Raw genomic sequence first — 24,670 nt, 5'->3', positions numbered from 1 at the left:
AGAAAATTTGGCCTCTAAACATTCAATAATAATTAAAAAAAACATGTCATAGATGAATGATGGACCACAAATACCACACAATTTGTATTTATGTAGAGTATAAATTATTAATTAAATTCATGGAAAAAAGATTAACCAGCATAATTTGAAATTCTTGTCGTGATTAGATTGAGTATTCAAATTTTTTAAATTAATTAAATATTCATTAAGAGTATTCATAAAATAGTATTTGATTTTATAAAACAAAAATGCAGATAAGGGAGTGTAGCTTTTGCTTATCCATAGCTTGTTTGGTTAGTTTGAGAGAAGATGTTCTCTTTCCTTTATCCTTTTTTTTTTTTTTATTGGCGATGTCTAACGGCCTTTCAGCTGCAGTTTCACCTGTCTCTGTCATATATGTCCGTACGTACGAAAGCGTCAAACGCTCTCTCCTTATCAGGCAGCCATTTAATTCTCCTGGCACGCGTCTAGACAGGGCTGCGAAGTGATTGGTCGAGTTTGGTGTGAAAGGGCTGAGGCCCATGGAAAACTCGATCTCAAGGCAAGGTGGTAGTACAGGACTGTTCGATGAAGAGACTCCATGACCTTCCGGATCGCTATTATGAGTTAGATCTTATACCGGGATAGTTTTTCCTTATGCATAGCTACGTGATGGGTTGGTATTAGAATGTTAATTACAACATTATGGAAGAAGGTGAAGCAGACCCACATTTCCATAATAATGAAAAATAATTAATTATATAATTGCCGAAATAATTTATTAGTTTTAGCGTTCAAACCCAACTTGCAAATTAGGTTTAGCGTTCAAATCCGCCTGCATTTGCAAGTTGCAACCCAAAATACAAATGCAAATGCAAATGCACATGCAGTGGCTCCCTTTGAAAATGCGAAAATAATAGTTGCGTATTTTATTATGGTTCTGTTTTGATAATTTTTGTCTATTATATTTTCTTTATATATTAAAAAAATATTTTTTTATTATTTTTTTATACTAATTTTTATTCACTTTATTTTTTTATTTTATATAAGAAAAGAAAAAATATAAAAAAATACGGATCTTAAATTATAAAATTAAACCACATATTCTAAATTAAACTATAAATTTTAAAATAAAGAATTGAAAAAATCACAAAATATTTTTTTATATTTTTTATTAAAAATATAATTTATTTTATTAACTTTTCAATTATACATATTTTAAATATATTAAGATTTGTTAAATATTAAAAAAATATTATGAGAGGTTTTTTTTAAATAAAATAAAATAAAATAAGATTATAATAAATAATTTATATATTATTATAGTTTAAAAAAAGAAAATGAATAATAATTTTGAAATAATAAAAAAATAAATAGAAATTATGGAATAGAGAGAGGAATATTTTAATTATATTTATTTTAAAAATATTAAATTTTATTAAATATTAAAAAGTGTTTTGAAATTTTTTTTTAAAATTAACATAAAATTAAATAGAGTTATAATATTTAATTTATATATTATTATAATATAAAAAATAAAAATGAATAATTTTAAAATATCTAAAAAAGAAAAAATAGGAAAAAAATTATAAAATAGTGAAGTAAAAAATCTATTATATTCAAAATCAATATATCAAAAAGAAAAATTATATATAAATAATAAATAATTTATTAATACTTAATCCACTCAACCGTAAATACATAATTGATACTCCCAAAAGATTAATAATAAATTAATGGCTAAAGGTTGATTTTCACCGCATTTTTATTTTTTTGTTAAAATTAATTCAAAATCTTTATTTAAATTCAATTAATCTAAAACTCAAAATTTTTATCTAAATTTCTTGATTTAGATTAAAAAAAAAACCATAAAGTTAAATTTCTTGATTTTTTTTTTAAATTTTTTGAGGAAAATCCAGCGTAATTGAAAATTTTGACCTAAAAACTTAAAATGGACTAAATTAAAAAATTTCTATTAAGTACATGAGTATAATGAAATATTAAATCAAATATTAATAATTGTAGTCTTATATAATTCATACAGTTAAATAAAGTAGACTTATTATGTTAAATATTTAGTTTCACCCTTATATTTATTAATAATGTTTTATTTAAATTATTTACAATTTTTTGTCCAAATTAAACTAGGATTTTTTAATTTAATTTTCTTGATTTTTTACATTTAATTTCTTATTTTTAAATAAATTTCTTTGATTTCTTAATTTAGCCAAAAAAATTTAAAAAATCACATCTTGAATTTTAGCTAAACTATAATTAAATTGAATTTTTTGGAATAATATTTACTATTAAATAAAATTAAGAAGAATTTGTACGTATTAAATAAAATTAAAAAAATTTACTATTTAATTTTAATGATAATGAAAATTCATTAAATTCATCGATTTTAAAATATATTAAATATTTTAAAAATTTTTTAAAAATTATTAATTAATTATTTTATTAATTTTAATTACCGAGTGTTTTGCTATTAAATTTTTATAATATAAAAAAATTTATTAACTTATTTTTTAATTTTATGAAAATACATATTAATTAGTGATTTTGTGTTGAAAATATTTTAATTTTATTCAATTATTTAATAATTAAATTAATAAAAAAATTAATTAATATATTTTTAATATAAAAAATATTTTATTATATTTTTAAAATTAAAAATTTTGCTATAAAATTATGAAAAAAATTTGGTTTAAATTTGGCATTTTTAGGACTTTGTATTTTTTTTCTGACAGAGCGGTTGACCCAAAGGTTGGAACAATACTCTTAATATTATTTAAATTTAATTAAAAATTAAACATATTTTAATTATATAAAAAAGAAAATTTAACAATATTTAAATTAATATTTTTCTAATTTTTTAAAAAAATTTTAGTTTAAAATTTTTTAAAAATCTTATTTAGTTCAAATGTGATATTTTATGAGAAATCGCTTCCCAACAAATAACTTAATTAGATTTGAGTAAATAAATTATTATTTTTTGCTATGTTAAAAATACTCTTAATTTCTCGTGAAATCAAGTTTAATTGAGAATTTCAAGTTTCTAATTGTATCTCCAACCAAACAAAACCTAAACATCTAATTTATGCGTCCTATAACACTAAACTAATGCAAAGTTAGGATCTAAATAATTGGTCATTTTAGGCTCCAATTATGTTGCAAAGTGATATTCAAACTCTTTTTTTTTTTTTCTAAAAAATAATTTATTTTCATTATTTGATTATAATGTTAAAAAATATTATGTATAAATAATTTAATGGCATTAATAAATTTTTTAAAATTTAGCCAATGATATTTTTTTAATAAGAAGTAAGTCATTTTTATTAAAATAACTTAATTTTTAACTGATCAGAAAAATATTTTTAATAAATCAATTTTTCTTACTGGTTTTTAAATATAAAAAAATTTTAAAAGTGTTTTTCTAAAATATATTTTCTATAAACAAATAGAAGTTCAATATAATTAAAATAAAAGGAAAATCCCATTTCAATAATATTACATTTAGAGTTTAAACAATATATAAAATCTTAGCAGCAGATATAAAATGGTTGCTTTACCGAGGCAATAATTTTTTTGTTAAAATGAGAATTAGAGATTGAAAAAATAGAATAAGATATCTTATAAATTTATTCAAATACACTTATTATCAAGATTTTTATTAGACTAAGTCTGTAAGTGTTATTAACGTGTTAATTTAAAATTTTTATAAAAAATTAAAATTTTTCATATATTAATAATATATTTTGATGAGCTACTAAATGTACCCCCACATTCTCTGACAAAACCATGCCTTAGGAATTTTTTCTATTGATGGTTTAGGGATATGAGAAGATGGAGAGAGATAGATTTGTACTAATTTAGGTTAAAGAGAAACGTAACCCTTGCATTAATTGCTTAGAAACTTCTCTCACAGTGACTGCATCTGTGAGGAAAACATGATTTATACAAATCTAAACCCATAAGATTTTGATGGGCTCTAGGTTAGTAATTAGAGGTAAAAACCCACCAGGGTTTAAAAGATCCAATACAAATAGAAAAAAAAAAAACAGAAAAAGAAAAAAAAAAACCAAGATCAAGAAGAATCACAATGGAGAAGATGTTGAAAAAAAGACAAGGCCAGCAGCTATAGCTAGTGCAGTCTATAGTGTGTCTTGATCTTATAGCGAGCCATCTTCTCCATGCAAAACAAGAAACCACCACCACCACCACCACCACCGTCCGTTGAGATATTCATCTGAGCGATGATGTTAGAGAGCGAAAAACTACTTCTTCACAGGGAATAGTGAGTCCCATATCATGAACAAATCCAAACTCTTCTTCAGCTTGTCGAAGCAGGCATTGGAATTCTGGGTGAGTCAAGAAGGAGATAGGAACTATGTATCTACTTCTGTTTTCACCTACATAAACAGCAAAATGCCCTTTAGGTACGTCAACAGGGAGGCCATCATCATCATAGCCATGTTTCTTCCCCAAGCTTGAGCATCTCTTCAGAATTTGCCTGAGGACTGCTGATTGAGCTAGCTTGTTAGATTTCCTGATCGCCATTGAAGCAAGAAGAGGAAGAGAATGGTTGAGAGCTGAGGCTGAAGAGAGAGAGAGAGAGAGAGAATGGATTAGTAGTGGAGGTGATGGGAAGATAGAGGAAGGTGATGGGGGTATTTATGAAGAAAGTTGAGGGAGAGATAGAAAGAGTAATATGGAGTGTGGAGATAAAAGGACAAGCCACGGGTGGAAATTTTATATTATGTTGGTGATTCAGCTCATGTAATATAATAATCTAATTGGGAAAAATAAAAAGAGAAGGGAATATAAGTGATCTAATAAAATAAGTACTTACTACAATAGTAAGTCTCATAAAATAATAATTACAACAGTTTTCTATAAAAAAATTATTTATTTATCACTTTATTCTTAGTTTGTCATTTCATAATAAAAGTTGATAAATTTCACCCGTTGAATTGGATGATTTCTGCTGCATACGAAGCAAGACATGGTGGGAGCCAAACCCATTGGCATACATCTCCATGTTGGCCTCCTAAGGGCAACATGGCCCCCTCTCTCTTTCTCTCTCTAACATCACCTCTCAATTGAAGATTTCCCAATTTTTTCTATTACCCATCACTCTCACATAAGTAAGTAATCAGTCTTATTTAAAATTTATCATTTATTCATAATCAATATGGAATTTTAAAAACTTAATATATATATCACAGATTTCTTTAAAAAATCTCAATTCAAAACATTCGACTCTTTACTCGATTTGTTATTATTTTTTTATAAAAAAAATAAATATATGATAATTATTAAATTTAAATTAAAATTATGATAAATTTAATAAAATTTATTAATTATATATAAATTTATACACATTTATTCACAATCTATATAAAATTTTGAAACTATCGTTACCACCTTGCAATTGATTTCAATACGCAGGAACTCTTTCCTGTTCTTTTTTCCATATTCCACACTGACTGTTTCAAGGTCAAAACTCATAATTCTGCAATGCATGCAGTTTCCAATTCAATCTCTCCTGCAAGATCTCAAAAATCATCTTTGAAAATCTCTCCAATTTCTGATCTTTTCAACTTCTATTATTATAGTAATATTACATAACGTAGCAAAACTTCATCTCCAGTGTCCATTATCTCTTGGTTTCATGTGTCCTTTGTCCACAACAAGACAAAGGATGCGTGTCGAAAACAGTGCTGTTCAGTTCTTTCATTTATTTTTTCATTTTTTTTTTCCGTTGAGAGTATAAAAATATGCCTGTAAATGCTTATTTAAACGTACTTTTACTAGAACTAATCTCCCTCTCTCAACCTGTAATAACTGAATACTCACTCACGGACCAAAAATTAGGTGTCCTGGAGAGTACAAGGGCTGTGTTAGGGTTTGGTTTGTAGTGAATGTAGGGCTTGTGATTCTGACTCTGTGGACTCAGAGACAGATTCCTTACACAGTACGTCCAAATATTTCGCAAACCCATGTGTAATTTTCTGCCATTTTTTGCAGGTTTTGACCTCAATTCCTTTATCTCCACATTGTCACATTTACTGATGAATATAGAATATTGATCCTTGAGCCAAACCCTACAACCAAAACTTACCCTTTCATACGACCAAAGATCCAACCGAAATTTTTAAATTTTAATTAAGAGTAAATTAAGGTGAATGTTTTTACATATATATTTTTTGGATTTAGTACACAAACCTAAATATATTAAACGACACTATTAAAAAAATGCTAAAATTAGTAGAAAATTTTTATATTATCAAAAATATAAAATTTATAGCAATAGCACAAATACTGGTCCTATTTGTTCAGTCTAATCTTTTTTATATATTTTTGATGAAACACATAATACTGGTTTGTTTTGAACGTTGCCCTTTCTCATAAATGGGAGAAATTTTATGCTTATGTGCTCTTCTTCTCACCCTAGAATTTAGCTAGGGAATAGAGAAGGCAAAGTTGGGTACGATTGGGTTGTACTCACAAAGGACAATCAGCAAACCCCGTCTAAATATCCAGCTGAGCTGAGCAGTGTAAGAAAAAGTGTAAACGAAAGAGCTAGGGCTTCCTAAATAATCCTATCATATGTGGTCCAGCTCAAACTACGTACCACCACTAAAATAGAACACTAATTATCAAACATTAATTACTTACTATTCTTAAAATGTGCACCACTGAAATCTTCCCATTTCCAAACAAACTAATATCTACATATTCTCAGACCCAGAAAGTGATAACAGTGTATGGCGTTTCTATATTCTCCTTTTGCTTTTTGTCAAACCCTAGAATGTCCATGTGTGCTCACAAGCATAAATGTGTATACACCTTGAGTTATTGGCTATTAGTAGGTATAAGAAATGACATCAAAGTTGTAACTCTAATTCAATTACCAAGTGAATGTCTTGAAATAGTACATATTCTCCATTTGGTCATGTCCACATAGCGAGCATCAAAATATCACAAATAATATGAAATTTTATTGTAATTCACCTTTTAAAATAATGCTACATACATCCGTCTTCTACCATCTATTTATCCCAATTAATTTTCGTAGTAAATATGTTAGTTAGTTCCTTCTCATTCCCCTCTATTAATTATTCAATTATTTAAACAATACCCTTCTCCATCTTAAATCGAAACATCTTTCTCCCTTATAGAATTGCATTGTACAGGATATAAGTCATCCACAAGACAAAAACCCTTCTTCTTAATTAAGCAAAGATTTCTCCATTGTTATAGATTATAGGAAGTAAATATATTAATATAAGAAGTAAATATTGATAGATGTGTTAGTTGTTTAATCTTAGGGATTGTATAATTATAGACTTGATTTTCTTTGCTATTTAGATACCGTCTTTTATATATAAATAGGTTGTAATATTTATTATGAAATACAACATCAAATATTATATTTCTACATCCATAATGGTTAAAAGCCTCTCAACACAATGGACAAAAACTAAATAATTTACAATTAGGAATTTCACAGGTTATGAATAATATATAATTTATGAGTCACAAATATAATAAAATTGATATACTCACACACACGTATACACATATTTAAGAGAAAAACTTATATATATATATATATATTCTACAATAAACCGAAAAAAAAAAAAAAAACTGAAAATACAAATAAGTAGATTCTCCTATATGAAAATTAATTGGAATCCACTTGTTTATGTCTTGAATACATGGGGGACCAGATTTAGGCTAGAATTGCCCAACATTTACATAATTCTATTCATGGGTGCATGATATATAGTCAGGGTGAGTTCTGAATTTTTCTACAGCTAAAACACAGAAGAGATGTAAACAAACTATACTTGGCATAGCAGTCTATTAGTGAAGGTTTTCATGTTCTGTGACTGAGATTGATTGAAAGAGTGGACAATAAAAATTGCAGTCTGGAGAGGCCCACCAATCTCACCGAAATGTGATGCCCTGTGGAGTGTATTTGAGAGCAAGGATTTTCTTTATAAGTTGATAGTGACCCTTCCTATTGTTCAGCACATGAAGCCCATGTTACTCTTGCCCCCCCAAAACTCTTCTGTAAAGACAACATAGTAAGGTCTTGTTACTTGTAAGATCAATTCAACTTCTTCAAATGGCCAGTTTACTTAGCAAATCCTCACTACCGTCTATTTAGATTCTTTTATTTGCCGCCCCTCACACCACAAGCTTTACAAGTTGCATTCTCTTGGTTTATATTAAAAGGAATTCTATTATGAGAATTCACGTAGGTTGTCAACTTACCACAATCCTCCTCATTTTCCGGGGTTAGGACCGACTATGTTTTGTTAAGCTCACATGAGTAGAGAACAAGGAACTCATATTATCAGATGCAAAAGGGAAACAATTCACACTCATCTGAGTTGAAACAAACCAAGCTGAGATGTCCTCCAGAAAATGCATGATGTAAGTTAATGATGATGTGATTCATCAGTTGAAATATTCTCACCAGATGATGTCTTATAATTTTAGGTATACTCTACAATCAGATAACAGATTGTGATGCCACAGAAATGCAAACAAGCAAAAAATAAACACACTCACATGGGCTGTAAAGACAGCAATCAGATGTAAAGGGCCCTGGAATGCAGACTAGCCGGTAAGATCAAACTAAGAGACTTACAGGTATTAACATAAACCAAACTAAAAAGACAATTGAACAAGCATTAATGATCGGATTAGGACATTGACCATAAAAAGCCTAGGCTAGATAGAGATGGACTTCAGCCAGTTGTAAGAAGAGAATATTATTTTAGCAGGACCCACTTTAAAAGAGAAAAATAAAGATGCAAGGATAGGATTGTACCTGGTAAGTGCGAAAGCAAGACCAATGTGACAAAGGAATTGAAATGTAGATGACAGCACAAGTACATCCCATCAAAATGCCAGAAAAGATGACCCCATTACCATCTGCAAAGGGCATCACAAGGACTGATACAAGTACTTGGTAAGGGCCCTCATCTCTAATTCAGTTATAATTTATTGAAGGAGTTTTTTCACTATGAGAATATGGCCTCTGCAGAAATATGATAACTAAAAGAAGGTTGGAGTCTGAATTCAACTAAGGATGTTGATGCATTTAGGGTTACAAACTCGCAGTATGCAAACAACTTTTGTTTTTTGAATAAAACTATCATAGAATTAAGGCAAATCATGAGATAATATATCCAATAGAATAGATGGAGGGCAAGAGCTTCATTCATTCAAATCTGACACAGAAACAACGACTCGCAAGAACATGAGCACAATGATTCGCAGATTTTTCTAACATAAAGCATAGAGATATCGTTAATCTCTGATAAAAGAACTTTAATATCCTGAACTAGAAGACTCAGATAAGAGAATCCAAGACAGAGGTAATTTGGTTAACATCCAGCCTCTGTTTTTGTTAACATTATTTTGAAAGTTGGGAGATTAATTGATTAATCTATGCATATCAAGTGCATTCTTGAAAGAAAATTAAAGCATTTATTTCAGATGCAGACAGTTGAGCAAAATTCTTCTAATTCAAAATAGCCCAAGTATAGAGAATGTCCTTATGTTTATTGATATAATGATACATTTCAATATATAAGCATGAAAGGGTCAAAACTCTCAACTGTTGTGACAACAAATATTATGTATTGTTACATGCCTAAGCCGTCATGTGCTACTGCTACAAAAAAGAAAAAAAAAATGTGAAGTAGAAATCTCCAGAAATTTGCAACAGTAATTTACAGTCACTGGTCAGAGGGAGATTTCAACTGTTGATGTTCTCCATCTATCAAATTTATATGTTGTCTGAATTTTGCAATAAGTTAGTAAGGCTCTGAGGATTCAAAATCAAATGGGTGAATTTAAGTGTGTGAGAGTAAACTACCAAATAGCCATGCCTATGCCTCACCACTACAAGTAGTTTCAATTTCCAGAAATGAGTTCATTGATTGTCTATGTGATCATTTCCAATAAGTGAAAAGCTGCAGAGAAGTCTGAAATGAGCAGCTTGTATATGCTTATTTATTGAAATGTTAAGGACATTATTGAAAATTGAAAGAATTATTGAAATGTCCTGTATTATGGCTCCATGTCAGAAAGAGTACAGAAACTCTTTGTACTTAAAGTTTTAATCCCAAACTTGTTGGGGTTGATCATTTTTCTATGTTCCATCTAGTTTAAGGATACATACTTGGAAAGGTTTAAGGTGGTTACATATTTTTCCCCTACTTCCTCTCAAGTTAGGCCTATCCTTTGCTTACTTTTCTCCTGCAACTTCAATATGCTTAACTCTTTCTACTAGTGCATTTTTTGATCTATGAGTTATGATTCACATGTCCAAATCATTTCAATATCCCAGTTCTCAACGTTTTCTTGATAAATGCTACTTTTACTTCTATTATATGCATGCATTTGTTCCTTATCTGGTCAATATTTTCATATGTCCTTTTTAGTATATCCTCATTGCTTCTAGACTAGAACTGTCACATGTTTTATTCATTGCCCAATACTTAGCTGCTATATATCATAGCTGGTCTAATTATGGTCCTACTTCAAATTTCATGATCACACAGGACTCCTGTGACGTTTCTCCAGTTCACCCAACTTGCTTTGATACTATGATTGGCATTCTTTACAATAATACCACCATTTTGTATGATATAGCTTTGGTGAGATGCAAACTAAGGAAACTGTTTTAAAAACTTTATGTTAAATTTGGATAATGCCTTACTCACTTCAAAAACTAGTTTAAGAGCGAGAAATGTCCAACACTTATTCCAAACTAATGTGCAATTTAACACTATCATGTTAAATTTAGATCAGGTCAGTTCTAACTCACTCTAGAAGGATGGGGAGGGTGCATCGTTACCCTATCTCAAACTATTGTGGGATTCAACAATTTCAAACAATGAACAACTATGAGATGCTTGCCTTCACAACAAAATCAAAATAGAACTAAACGAACAAACTTTGTGTCGTTTAATATAGTACTGAGGGTCTTCAATTTTAACTAGCAAGCAATTGTGAATGAAAACTTTGTTTACAAATTAACATTAATGTTATAATTCCTACTCACCGTGCTTTAAAGAGCTGTCATTAACAAAGATTAGAACTTAGGACAATCCAATTGAAGTAGTTTTCTTTGAAGCCTGCAAAATATAATTTCAGTAATTGACAAAAATGCACCTCCATCAAGTAACTGAATGAATATTACTCTGTAATTGGGATAATCACCCACTTTGACAGTACAATTAAAGCCATGCATCTATGTGATGGTCCCAGACTGCAAGTGCAAATGTTGAAATATGGGGTGCATGCAGTTTCTACATGTTAGAAGTTTCAAGCGGATGTAATAAAATCAGTACTACTTCCATCTTAGCTAAATATAATTAAAGATATGGGGTGCATGCAGGATCATTTAGGCTTGTTTTGCTGCAGAGTTTGAGGTCAAGATAAAGTCTCTTAGTCATTTGGGATCTAACATGCAACAGGATATCAGAAGCATATGCTTCAGTGCATGTGGGTTCAAAAAATGACAACCATTTGGTTCCATCTTGAAGAAGGATGGCTAACTCTCAACTCATATAGAAATTAAAGAAAGAAAGATAGAGGTGCATCAGAATGTGATTCTTTAGCATTTTTTTTGTCCATGAAATTGGGGAATTATTTGACTAATTTTTCTAGGACAGTGTCTTGCTGACATCTGAAAAGCAAAAGGTGAATCCCTTAGGAAAAGAAAGTAAGGATGAAGAAGGAGAACAGTCCATTGAAAAAGATTAAATCCCTTAGTTTTCCCTTGATCATTAGATCAAAGATTGTTAAGTAAAGCAAAATCCAAATTGAATCTCAACTGTAATCACTATTCAAGCTAATGATATTTAGTCCTATTTATTTAAATCACGATGCCAAACACTTGAAATTCCCTCTTCCCGTGTATCTTAGGACACCCTAGCTTAGATGCATCATCAATACATTTCCACTTGAACCTATCATATAATGATAAATGGCTCATTTTATTTCTGGTGAGCTTCTCTTGAATTCTCAACCTCGCCACTACTCAACACAACAAAATTAGGGAGCAAAAAATTAGAATATGGGGCTATTAAATCTCTGCTAAAGGTGTATGGGGATGCGTCCGGGAAGGCGGTAAATTTTAAAAAATCAGCAGTTTTCTTCGGCTCTAATGTTACGGGAGGTATCAAAGCTGCCATATCGAACTGTTTGGGGGGTATGTGTGGCTCTGAATCATGGGTGTTATTTGGGGCTTCCGTCATTAATTGGCAGGAGTAAAGACAGATATTTTGTTTTCTAAAAGATCGACTTTGGAAGTAATTACACGGTTGGAAAGGGAAGCTTAATTTTATCAAGGGCATGAAATGAAATCTCATTAAATCAGTTGCTTAAGCTATTTCTACATATTATGCGAAGCTTAATTTTATCAAGGGCATGAAATGAAATCTCATTAAATCAGTTGCTTAAGCTATTTCTACATATTATGCGAGTGTATTTCTTTTGCCTACTTTCCTGTGAACGGAGCTTGAGCATATAATAAATTCATTTTGATAGGGATGTAAACCGAATGGCTTACATATTGTTGGTTTGGAAAGGTTATGTATCAGTAAAAGAGATAGAGGTATTGGGTTCGAAATACACATTATTTTAATTTAAGAAAGAGATCCCTGCACTATCATTCCCGTAACGACAATATCATTAACATACACAATGAGAAGAATAATATTAGTATTTAAATTTCTATAGAAGACTGAGTGGTCACATTTGCTTTTTTTTTTTTTAACTCAAATTCTTAAATAGCTTTACTAAACTTGTCAAATCATGTACGGGGATTTTACTTCAAAGCATATAAAGATTTCTTCAAATGATAGACTTTTTCATACTCTTCCTGAGCTTATTGCTCAGGTGATTGCTTCATATACACCTCCTCTTATAGGTCACCGTATAAAAATACATTCTTGGTATCTAACTGATTTAAAAGCCAATGCTGAGAAACAACTATGAAGATAAACAAGTGAACCGATGTCATTTTGGTCACAAGAGAAAAAATATAAGAATAGTCAACGCTATAGGTTTGTGCATAGTCTTTAGCGATAAGATGGGCCTTAGTATTGCTACGGAACCATTTGTATTGACTTTGATGACAAAAACCTATTTACAGCCCACAGTCTTCTTGCTAGAGGGTAAATTAACTAGTTCCGAAGTGTGATTTTCATCTAGAGTCTTGATCTCCTCAAAAAGACACACTTTAAAGTTTTAGGATCAAATTTCGTTACATGAGGTCTGACATCTTGAAAATAGCAAGTGCTGCAAAAAAGTCGTGGTACCAGAGGAAATATCGACTTCTTAGGAAAGTGGATATTACAAGGAGTATTACCGTTTAATACTATGAAAGACATGCGGTTAATGAGGAAGCATGCAGTAAAGATAATATCGGTCTAAAATTATTAGGAACTTGCATTTGAAACAACAGAGTTCAAGCAGTTTTAAGAAGATGTCAATTCTTTCTTTCGGCTACCCCATTTTGAGTGGGTGTATCAACATATGATGATTAGTGAAGAATACTATATTGAGTCATATAAGCCTTGAATGATTCTGATGTATATTCTTTAGCATTATAGCTTCGCAAAATTTATACAAAAACCTTAAATTGAGTTTTGATTTTAATACAAAAGGTAGAGAAATGAGAAAATATTTCTAAATAATGCTCCATAAACTAAATTCAAGTCATTTTAGAGAAATTATCTACAAAAGTAATAAAATATCTTAATCCAATCTTAGATCCAATTGGACATGGTCCCTAAATATCCAAATGAACTAATTCAAAAGGAGAATCTACTCGTTTATTTACTCTAAGACTTAAAAGAGCTTGGCTTATGTTCTTCATGTAGCATTCAGACCAAATGACTCTATGAAATTTCGTGACCGGAGCTAATAGGAATTCCAGCAGGCATGTAAGTGGTACAGGGCATCCTGTTTGGACTCCTCCAGTGTAGATTCTCTTTAAGTGCAATGTTGATGCAAATGGTATTTGATCACCAGGGAAGGAGAGGGTTTGGCTTTTTTGTAAGAGATGAAGTGGGCAATGTGCTCATAGCGTGTACAGGATGGGCAATGTGTGTTGTAGCGCCGCAGCGCTTAGGCAGACACTTTCTTGGATAGTAGAACATCATTTTTCTAACGTTCAATTTGAATGTGATTCACTCGACATAGTCAGGAGAGTGACTCAACCTGATGGAGACCTATCTGAACTTGCTAATGTGGTGCATGATTGTGTTTATTATTTGCATCATGGAGTGGATCTCTCTACCTGTGGATTTCTCGCCAAGCGAATGAAGTAGCTCATCAGTTAGCTAGGAATTCTATCATGTATGATCAGTTTAAGCACTGGTCTTCGGTCCCAGCTTTTGCAGCTGGTACTGTGTAGTTTTTCTAATATTAATGCATGGTTTACTTAAAAAAAACAAAGCACGAGGGTGAATTTAGGCTTACTTTCAAAATATTTTGACTATAGAGGATGCAATTTTGGGCTTCTTTGATTCACCCAGGTCCGGAAAGGTTTTGGATTATATATATATTTTTTGAACTTGAATGGGCAAAAGGCCCGCAATTCTTGCATTCCAACGGCGCTATCCTTGAGACAATTATTGGCGGGCCTTGAAGTAAATGGCTTTTGGATTAGGGCCAGGCTTGTGACAAACAGCGAGTCTGGCTTGTACTCAAATTATTAAAGGTTAATTCCCAGAAGGTGTCCTCTTTGGACTGATGGACATGGTTCTGACATCTAATTAAGCATATGTTTTTGTTAGTGATGATATGACATGGACCACATTTTCTGGTTAAGAATTTACATAGATATATGTTAACTTCACAGCACTTATATATGCCACCGATCATTTTGGCCTAACTTGACTTGCCTTTATTTGTAGTAGGATCTTTTTGAGATTAAGGTTCTCATAATTGATAATGTTTAACTAAGCTGTACAAATAGTTGCAGACTTGGATTGAAAGGCATGCATGTAAAAGCATTCATGTAAAAGGATTTTAAGTAGTGGGTAAGATATTTATATCAACGTGGATTGGATCTAATAGAAGGAGTTAGACGCCAGACCTTGAATTTAAATCTTGTGGATGGAAAAGACTCGATGACTTTGAGGCGTGAATGAAAACATGTTCTGTCAGGAGTTAATTGATGGTTGCTGCAGAGTTGTTGCAACATTTTTTTTAGGATATAATAAAACCAATAAAATTACGGATAATAATTTTATAATTTTTTAGAAAAAATTCAAATTACAAAAATAAATGAGTAAGAAAGAAATAATATATAGGATTTGAAGATAACGATTTGTAACTGTTGATATCACCTATTCAAATATATAAATATGTTTGAGTAACTATCTGCGGTTATAAAATTTGAATTACTTTTGAAAATAAATAAAAAATAGACAAATTTGAGTAACTGTGAGCAGTTATAAAATTTGAATTATTTTGAAAATAAATAAAAAAATAAAATTGTCCAAAAATAATTTCTGTCTGAATCATGTCCAAATGCCAAGTGTAAATCTTTTGATTTATAATATTATTTAATCAATTTTAAATTCCTTTTGTAATAAAACAATAAGCAATTGGGTAATCTCTTTATATTTTTTCTAGTAAGTGTATTTATATATAAATTATAATATCTTGTTAAGATAATTTCTAAAAATTTTCTATTAATTAATTAGTATTAATTAGCCTATAGTACAATTATATTTACACTCTAACACTCTTTTAAGTTGGAGTATAAATATTTATTATACCCAATTTGTTAGAAAAATATTCTATTCGAGATGCATTTAGAGTTTTAATGAGTCTCCTATCTTCACATAATTAGTTGGGCATTATACTCATTTAAGGAATGAGGATTTTTAGAAGTTGCCTTCATAAATTTTTATAATTCTTATATAAACATACAGTTATTTCAGCTGATAAAATATACAAAAGTTGCCGATTGTTTCTTATCTTATTACAAACATCAACAATAAGATAATCAATGCTCATCATATACTTCCACAACAGGATTTGGAACAAATTTTGTAGGTCAGGAAGATGCTTGGGACATGATGATTCAGGTTCTATTGCATATATAATGAAGGGACGACAGAATGTATCTTATAACTTGAGAAGGAGAAAATGAGAAGGAATTTTGAGAACAAAAATATGCCTATAAGTTTGGAAATAAATGAAATCCTGAAACTGCGAGGGCTAGTACTTTTGTCAGACATGTCAAGTTCATAGGGATAGGATTAGCCATCATTATAATTCTGTCCTGAAATTGACCTTCAACCCATATGCCCTTTTTTAACTGGTTAAATCTCAGAAAATCAAGTTGCTTTCAGCAACGAAAAATGTGGAGAGTGTGGGTTAAGGCGCAGGATTTGTTCTTTTGCCTGATATAGAGCAAGAATGCTGCTGCCTGAAAGGGAACCAATTTAGATGGTTTTAGCATCCTTGATTAGTGATATCATGTGAACTAAGTATTAGAGTACATGCTTCAATTTTGTAATGAAGGCAACGTATGCCGGATGATTTTCAGCCATTATATTAGCCAATTCTGCCATTACCGTAGATGATGTTAACAAAGATATTGAGTTGAAGGATCTTTCAAAAGATAATAGAACTCAAATATGCTAAAATTGAAAATGTTATTGCCTGAACTTAAATAGCTGCTGGGATAAGAAGATAGGGGCCAGAGGATTCATATCAGTCAATTAGGACTATGCTTGCTAAGTGATGTCTAGATTAGGGACATCATCTATTATTCCACAACAAATGATCTAAAACTAAGAAAGCAGGATGTAAGATGAAGCTTTCACGCCTACTGAAAGAAGGAAACAGAGAAAAAGAGGGAATCATGATTCGTATAATCCATTAACATTACATAATTTTTTCCAAATCCAACTGCACCTCATGAATTGTCCTGAATTCTGAGTTGAAGTATCAAAAAAGTGATTAGTGAAGCCATTTTGTTGGACTTAGTAAAATAATGACCGGCTGTTTCAAGAAGAACAACCTGCAAAGACTACTTGTGACTGATGAGCTACAGATTATTTAAGTGACCAGCTGTTTCAAGAAGAACAACCTGTAAAATAATGACCAGCTGGAGCATAGTTTCTAGTTTTTAGTTGCTCATTGAAAGTTCAGTTAAATCTGTTAGTTCAGCATTCATGGGTTCTAATCATTAAGTTGCTAGGTAGAAAGTAGAGCAAAATAATCAGAGAAAAGCTACCCTTATTCTGGAAATGATCATAGAATAGCAAGCACTGTTGAGTAAGAGGACTATAATTATCTTTATATCTCATAGGGGGAAAAAAAGGATCAGGTGTACAATGTACAAAATTGTTTGATGATTTTCAAGTCTAACATGAAGTAAGATCAATAAAGATGTCTTCTCTGCAGGGAATTGTGATAGCGCCCATTGGATGATTGAACCCAAATTCTTCTTCAGCCTTCCTTAGCAATTCTTGAAATGAAGGCTTATTCAACAATGCTACCGAAACTATGAATCTCTTCTTTTGGCCTTCTCCAACATATACTGCCAAGTGGCCTTTTGGCACATCTTTAAAATTAGAAGCAGATTGATTTGGAAGCAAGTTTGATCGACGAAGAAGCTGCTTAGCATGTGTAATAGCAGGAAAGCGAATAGCCATTGGTATTTGTTTATTTTAACTCTCTAGGAGTTGAAAAATAGCAAAAATGATAAAGAAGAAGAAGGGAAAGCTTGGTTTGCAAGTAGATGATGTGATGACTTGAGAACTCGGGTTGGGTGTGGGTTTGAATGTTGATGTATGTGTATATATAGATGCCAGGGATATGTGAGAAGATCTGATACTATATATGAATGGTGAGGAGGCCTCTTGGTGGAGTTTAATTAGCAGGAGACATATGTAACCCAAGGATCACATGGTCCTGTATAGCAATTCCTTGTCAGGAAAATTAAGGAGAGGCTGACAGGAAATCTTGTTATATCCTGATTTTCTTTTTTCTTTTTGTATTATAAAATTTATGCAGGATGTCATTTGTGGCTCTTGGGCATGCAATTGGGAGACAAACCCCAATGAAGAGTGCATGAAAGATGTCATACCAGGCTACCATGACTAGTCATCAAAACCTCACCCCACCTTTTCTCTGGTCCATCTGTGAGAGCTTGTTGCAACCAGGAACAGGCCTTCCATGGGTCCTCTATGTAGTACAATTAATTGAATTTCACAATAACCTTGTTGTACTTCACATGAATATGGGATCCATTGTCTCCTCTTGTAAACTAAAAACTTTATTTTTTGCCAAAAACATTATAGGTGATAACTGTATTTTAATTAAAATATATTGTAATGTCTTCAGTGATAATGTAGGTTTGTGTTTTTTTTCTATATTTTTTAGAAGAAAGCTGTAATATCCTAAGCACAAGAACTTGGAAGCTTATGGGTATTTCACATGGTCTTGCCTTGTCACTAATCAACAAAATGTTGGGTAGTGAGGATTCATATCCATTATGCAACGTCTGCTAAAGAGATGAGCCATTTGATTTCCTCATAGAGATTGGATATTGCTTAGACATGTCGTTGAAGAATATGTGGGACTAAGAAGCTGAGACAATTAGCTAAATTCAATCAATAACATAATTTCCAACTAATTTATTTCTTCCATTTTCTTAATAATCTTTTGATTGCTTGTGAAACTTTCAATTGTATGTCACAATAAAAAGATATAAATATTAGAAAAATCAGCAATTTTTGGACTAAAGAAAAGAAAATAAAAAACTGACTTAAGCAACAACTGAATTCTGGAAATCTTCTGAATTCTATATTGATTCATTTGTTACTCGACTTAATTTAACTTTTTGCGAATTCAAATTTAATGGGCAAGCTAAAGATTAATTTCATGCCTTACAAGTGAAGACAAACCAAAGACAAGCTGAAAGCTGAAACTGTGAGGGTAAAAACTTCTGTAAGGGTAAGTTCTTCTGTTAGAAATTTCATGTTCCTTGGGATGTGGGTGCTAGTATTTGTTCTATGAGTCTGATATATTATAGAGATGATATGATAACTCAATTCAATCAACCATCAAGAATTAGGTTTGACAAAAGAGAGGGAAGTATAAAAACTATAGAACACAGAGTGAGCAAGAAAGCAATAATTTGTATCCAAAAAATTTTCTCATTTGGCAAAATTTTTTAATCCTGTAACAACTCATATTTACAATTGAATTTGGGAATTCCTGACGAAAAAGTCAAATGCTTTCTCTTATGATCTACTCAAGTTGGAGATGACTGCATTGAAAGTATCCACTCTGCAGGGAATTGTTAAGCCACCCATTGGATGATGGAAACCAAACTCCTCTTCAGCCAAACTAAGCAGATGTTGAAATGAAGGCTGATTCAAGTAGGACACAGGAATCAGAAATCTCTTTTTCTGGGCCTGCCCAACATAAACTGATATGAATCCTTTTGGGACATCAAATGAAGTTGGAGATGCTTTTCTTATTTGCTTAGCAAGAACAGCAGCCAATTTGACTCCCATTGTATGTTTCTTGATGTATTGTTTTATGGAAAAACTATCACCAGAGGATGTGAATGCTTGAGTTGCTCTTGATCAGTTTCTAGGTATATATAGAAGAAGTGAACACTGTGCAGGCTATCCTGCAAAACAGCAGTCTGTGGCTGAGAACCATTTACTTGTGTCTACTTGGGGTGTTGGCTCAAGAAGGCATCACATGGCTTTGTCTTCCAACTACTCGTATCTTTTATGTTGGCTACAATTTCTGGGATAAGCCAATGGGGGACCAGCTGATGAAGCACTGAAAAAGGAAGGCTAGAAGGTGGATGCAATGGCACCTCATTTTCCCTACAGGGGACCACTTGTAACAAATAGATAGGATAGAAAGCTTATTAAAATTGGGGAGCACACTCCTATTCACTGAGAAATGCATATCAATAAGTTAAAATATTATGCCTAACAATATTGGATCAAGATCTAATGGAAGTCCACATCAGGCTTTCTAGTGGGAACTAAAATTATATGGTAGCTTCTTGAGGAACAAAAAATATGCTATGAATTGTAAGAATTACACATTCAAATACAGAAATAACCCTTTTATCAGAACGTATGGAATAAATATTTTCCATAAAGACTGCAAGTATCTTTCTAATAAAATGACACTTAAGCTTAGCCATCCGTTTGGAATCAAGAATTTTATAAGAATTCAATTTAATTAATTTTCTTTTTAACAATTCTCTTGTTTGTAATGAAAAAAATTTAATCCTTTTTAATTTTTTTAAAAAAATCATTTTAAAAGGATTTAAAATCCTGTAAGATTTTATAAGAATTTATTTGAACTCTTGTTTGCAAAATGAATCATGCCAAAAAAAAGCCTAAATGATAAGGGGTAGAAAAGAGAGAGAGAAGCTCTAAGACCATAATTTCTATGAGCCACTTGGAATTGATTCACAATTACAATCCACAAGACAATTCCATGTATGTAATTTCTATTAGTATCTTCAAATTGACAACTAGTTTATATATTCCTCCCACAAAGAATTTCCACATTTCAATTGCACAGAGAATATTCTTTCTTAGCACTATTTGATTGTGATTAATTGGTCATGACAGGGAACTGAAAGAAATTGCCTTCTGTGCAAGGTATTACTTAGGAGGTTTTTCAATGACCAACACCAAACTCTTCTTAGCTTTTTCAATGGAGCTTTAACAGATACAAGATTTGCTTAGGAGGTTTAGTTAAATCGGTAGGGTCAGCATTTATGGTTTTTAATAATTAAGTTGATGTGTAGAAAACACTGGAAAAAAAATCAGTGAAAGCTACCCTGGCTATGGAAATCATCATAGAGTATAAGGCACTATTGAATAAAAGAAGAACTATAATTATCTTTGTATCTCATTGGGAAACAAATAATGTGCACAATGTACAAAACTGTCTTTGATGATTTTCAGAGCTAACGTGAAGTAAGATCAATAAAGACGTCTTCTCTGCAGGGAATTGTGATACCACCCATTGGATGATGGAACCCAAATTCTTCCTCAGCCTTCCTTAGCAATTCTTGAAATGATGGCTTATTCAACAATGATACTGGAACTATGAATCTCTTCTTTTGGCCTTCTCCAACATATACTACTAAGTGGCCTTTTGGAACATCTGTAAAGCTAGAAGCAGATTGATAATTTGGAATCAAGTTTGATCGGCGAAGTATCTGCTTAGCATGTGTAATAGCAGGAAAACGAATAGCCATTGCTACTTTGTTTATGTTTACTCTCTGGGAGCTGAAAATTAGCAGAAATGATAAAGGAGAAGGAAAGTTTGGTTTGCAAGTAGATGATGTTAATGACTTGAGTTGGGTGTGGGGTGATAGTTGATCATGTGTATAAATAGATGAGCTAGGAGACACAGGTAACTCAAGGATCACATGGTCCTGTCTAGCAATTACTTGTCAGGAAAATCAAGGATAAGTTGAGAGGAAAATCTTGTTATTTCCTGAAATTTTTTTAATAAAAGCTCTGAGCAGGAAGTCATTTATTGCTCCTACCAGGTCACTGTTATATCCCAACAAAACCTGGCCCATATTAGCATAGTAAACAGTAAAGGATGATCATCACAAGCCCTGTCTAATCTCAATGGTGGGTACCAAATGCCAACCCACCAATTTTTTTTTTCTGCGATCCATCTATTTTCCATCTGATCTAAAAGTTTCAGGGCTTGTTCCAGCCAACAATAGGCCTTTCATGGGTCCTCTGTGTAGTACAATTATTTGAATTTCACATGTTCTCATTGTACTAATTGGTAATTGTCACATCAAGATGGGACCCCTTGTCAGCTCTTACAACCTTAAAACTATTATTCTGCTACTTTGGTATTTTCAAACAGGAGGCCGCAGTAACTGAATGAGAAATTATACCATTAGCCGGTGTATAGCAACGAGGACTTTTAATTAGTATGATAGTCCAACCCATGAATGGGGTATATATATCTACATCTTCCATTGATCATGATGAATTTAATTAGTCATTCAAAAAGTACAAGTCAAATTAGCCTAAAGCTCCTGTATCTCAGAGACTCAGACATGTGGAATCAGAAATATTTTGCATTGAATGAAGAATTTGCATGGTTGCTAGAGATTCTTAAGGGCTTGTGGACAATGTAGGAAAATTACAACGATTCCTTATTCTGGTGAAGCAAAAAGTATTTGTACTGCAGCAGGAAATTCATGCAAAAGAAAATTGCAGAACAAAATCTATAACAGTCTTGAAGGAATGAAAAATAATTGATTAATGCTAATGCTTTTTGTGTACATTGTACATTGTAACTCCACCCTTTACAAAATTGTGTTCAATGTTCCGCTTCATGAACAATTTAAGCAAGAAATGACATCAATAAACATTCTTTCACAGCAGGGAATTGTAAGACCACCCATTGGATGATCATATCCAAATTCTTCTTCAGCTTGGATTAATAAGTCTTGAAATGAAGGTGTGTTCAAATATGATACTGGAATCACAAATCGCCGCTTCTTCTGCTTTTCTCCTACATAGACTGCAAGGTAGCCTTTTGGCACATCCCTGGCTGCTGAAGCTGTTTGGTTTCCAGAAGGAGACCTCTGAAGAATTTGCTTAGCACGAAGAATAGCAGGTAGACGGAAACCCATATTTCGTTATGGACGAACAAGAGTGTAACAGCCCGCTTACCGGACCATCACCGGCACTAGGATCCAGATCGGCTTAAGGCCGCCGGGACCCGTAGTAAGCCTACTGTCAACTCTGTGTACCTGATAAATCCCATACATGATCACACTTAAGCTTAACACGGTTACTTACTCTTTTTTTTTTTCTTTGCTTGACTATCTTTTCTTTTCTTGAAACTTTTCTCATCCACTAAGCCTGGACTATGCATGCTCTGTCTGTATGCACTCGAAGAGTGATACCTGCTATGGTACCATACAGTAACTACAGAGATAGAAAGACTACCATGCACCAAGCCTAGCGTATCATAACAACATTATCTCAATCATACAATGATCACGTGCAAAGGGATAAACATACTCTAGGGCCAAGCACAATTCTATAACTCAATACATAACTTGCTATTACATCATTTCTATACATTACATAAACTCTGTACTGTACATCATTATCACGTCCACTATTCTATACTATTACATATGCCTTTACCCTTGCTTTCTCTTTCTCTTTCTCTTCTCTGAGGCCCTGAAAAATGGGGTGAGGGAGAGGGATGAGCTGCTAAAGCCCAGTGAGCGGAATCTATAAAAAATCACATTTAAAACATGCTATCATATGATGCATCACTGCACAAACATTTCACATCTCGGATTGGACATGATCCCAAAACTCCCTCTGTCAGTGCCCGGCCCCCAAAGGAGCTCACACAGGTCTTTCACTAACTACTCATGGTGCCCGACCCTATAAGGGCTCTCACAGGACTCATCCAAGGTCAATGCCCGGCCCCAAAGGAGCTCACACAGGACATACAATAATGACAGACTTATGGGCTATTGAGATCGCCTCGGTCCAATCCACATATACAAGTAATAATGCAATGCATCAACTTGGTGAATACTAATGCAAAGCATCCTACATAAACATGGCATTAATGATGCATGAATCATGCTAAAACAGTTCTTAACTTTTCAAATAAAGTTCTGTTCCACTCACCTCTGTCAACTGCTGGGCAGTCTCTGTAACTCTAACTCTGTGGGCCTCCTTGGTCTCTCGGGTCCGTACCTACACAGGTGGACTCAAATGAGGACCAAACTTACTTAAACATAACTCCTACTATCTCCCCAAAACCCCTCTAAAACATCATAGGCATGCATGGAAAAATGGGCAAAAGAAGGCTGGACTGGGCACTTTCGGCGGCTGGTTCGGCGGCCGAAACCTCCCTCCAGAGACGAAACTATGCATGTTCGGCGGCACCTTCGGCGGCCGAAAGTCTCGTCCAGAGACGAAACTCATGCACTTTCGGCGGCCGAACTCCCTCTTTCGGCGGCCGAAAGCCTCTTTCTCACCCAAAAGCCTAGCTTTCGGGGGCAAGGTTTGGCAGCCGAAACTGCCTCCACAAGGGGTTCGGCGGCCGAACCTTGCTTCGGCGGCCGAACCTGGATTCTCCAGAAAGGCAGAATCCGAGCACAACTCATGCTCTCAGCCTCCAAAATCCTATCAAACACCCATAACATGCATACCAACACTTCTCAACTCACAAAGAACATAACTCATGCATATAGAGGCCTAAAAACTAGCTCAAGCCTCAAAAACAACAACAAAACGCATAGAAACTCATATGATCAACATATGCTCAAACTCATGTTTATACCCCCAAAACATGCCATAAAAATCTCTAAAACTCTTAAAACATACTTTAAACATAAAGGGAGGTGCGGATCCATGCTTACCTCTTGAAAAACTAGAGGATTGATGATCCAAGCTTGGAGATGGGGAAAAACTCAATCAAACTCTCCAAGTGCTCAACTTTGCTTCCTTTTGCTCAAATCTCTAAAACAAAGCTCAAATCAAGTTAAAACATGCAGGATTTGAGAAAAACATGAGAAATCACACCAAGGAGAGCTTGAACCTACCTTTGACCCAAAAACAGAGTGTTTAAC

General features: G+C 32.7%; 4 protein-coding genes across 4 annotated transcripts; all 4 read right to left on the bottom strand.

The window, feature by feature from the left end:
• Nucleotides 1-3,856: 3,856 nt before the first annotated feature.
• LOC110614091 (auxin-responsive protein SAUR50) lies at nucleotides 3,857-4,697 on the bottom strand. The gene has a single exon (XM_021755566.2). The coding sequence runs from the start codon at nucleotides 4,537-4,539 to the stop codon at nucleotides 4,225-4,227; it is 315 nt and encodes a 104-aa protein (XP_021611258.1). The 5' UTR covers nucleotides 4,540-4,697; the 3' UTR covers nucleotides 3,857-4,224.
• A 12,182-nt stretch (nucleotides 4,698-16,879) lies between these two features.
• LOC110613348 (auxin-induced protein 15A) lies at nucleotides 16,880-19,289 on the bottom strand. Its single transcript, XM_043955655.1, has one exon. It carries the CDS (start codon nucleotides 17,694-17,696, stop codon nucleotides 17,406-17,408), a length of 291 nt encoding a protein of 96 aa, XP_043811590.1. The 5' UTR covers nucleotides 17,697-19,289; the 3' UTR covers nucleotides 16,880-17,405.
• Nucleotides 19,290-20,902: 1,613 nt separating this feature from the next.
• On the bottom strand, nucleotides 20,903-21,525 carry LOC110612948 (auxin-responsive protein SAUR23). The gene has a single exon (XM_021753811.2). The coding sequence runs from the start codon at nucleotides 21,287-21,289 to the stop codon at nucleotides 20,996-20,998; it is 294 nt and encodes a 97-aa protein (XP_021609503.1). The 5' UTR covers nucleotides 21,290-21,525; the 3' UTR covers nucleotides 20,903-20,995.
• A 597-nt stretch (nucleotides 21,526-22,122) lies between these two features.
• LOC122723482 (auxin-induced protein 15A-like) lies at nucleotides 22,123-22,716 on the bottom strand. Its single transcript, XM_043955654.1, has one exon. The coding sequence runs from the start codon at nucleotides 22,697-22,699 to the stop codon at nucleotides 22,397-22,399; it is 303 nt and encodes a 100-aa protein (XP_043811589.1). The 5' UTR covers nucleotides 22,700-22,716; the 3' UTR covers nucleotides 22,123-22,396.
• Nucleotides 22,717-24,670: the final 1,954 nt, after the last annotated feature.

Source organism: Manihot esculenta, chromosome 4 (genome assembly GCF_001659605.2).
Source record: "Manihot esculenta cultivar AM560-2 chromosome 4, M.esculenta_v8, whole genome shotgun sequence".
Lineage (NCBI taxonomy): Eukaryota > Viridiplantae > Streptophyta > Magnoliopsida > Malpighiales > Euphorbiaceae > Manihot > Manihot esculenta.
The sequence above is the reverse complement of the archived record's forward strand: the minus strand, read 5'-3'. Positions and strand labels throughout refer to the sequence as shown.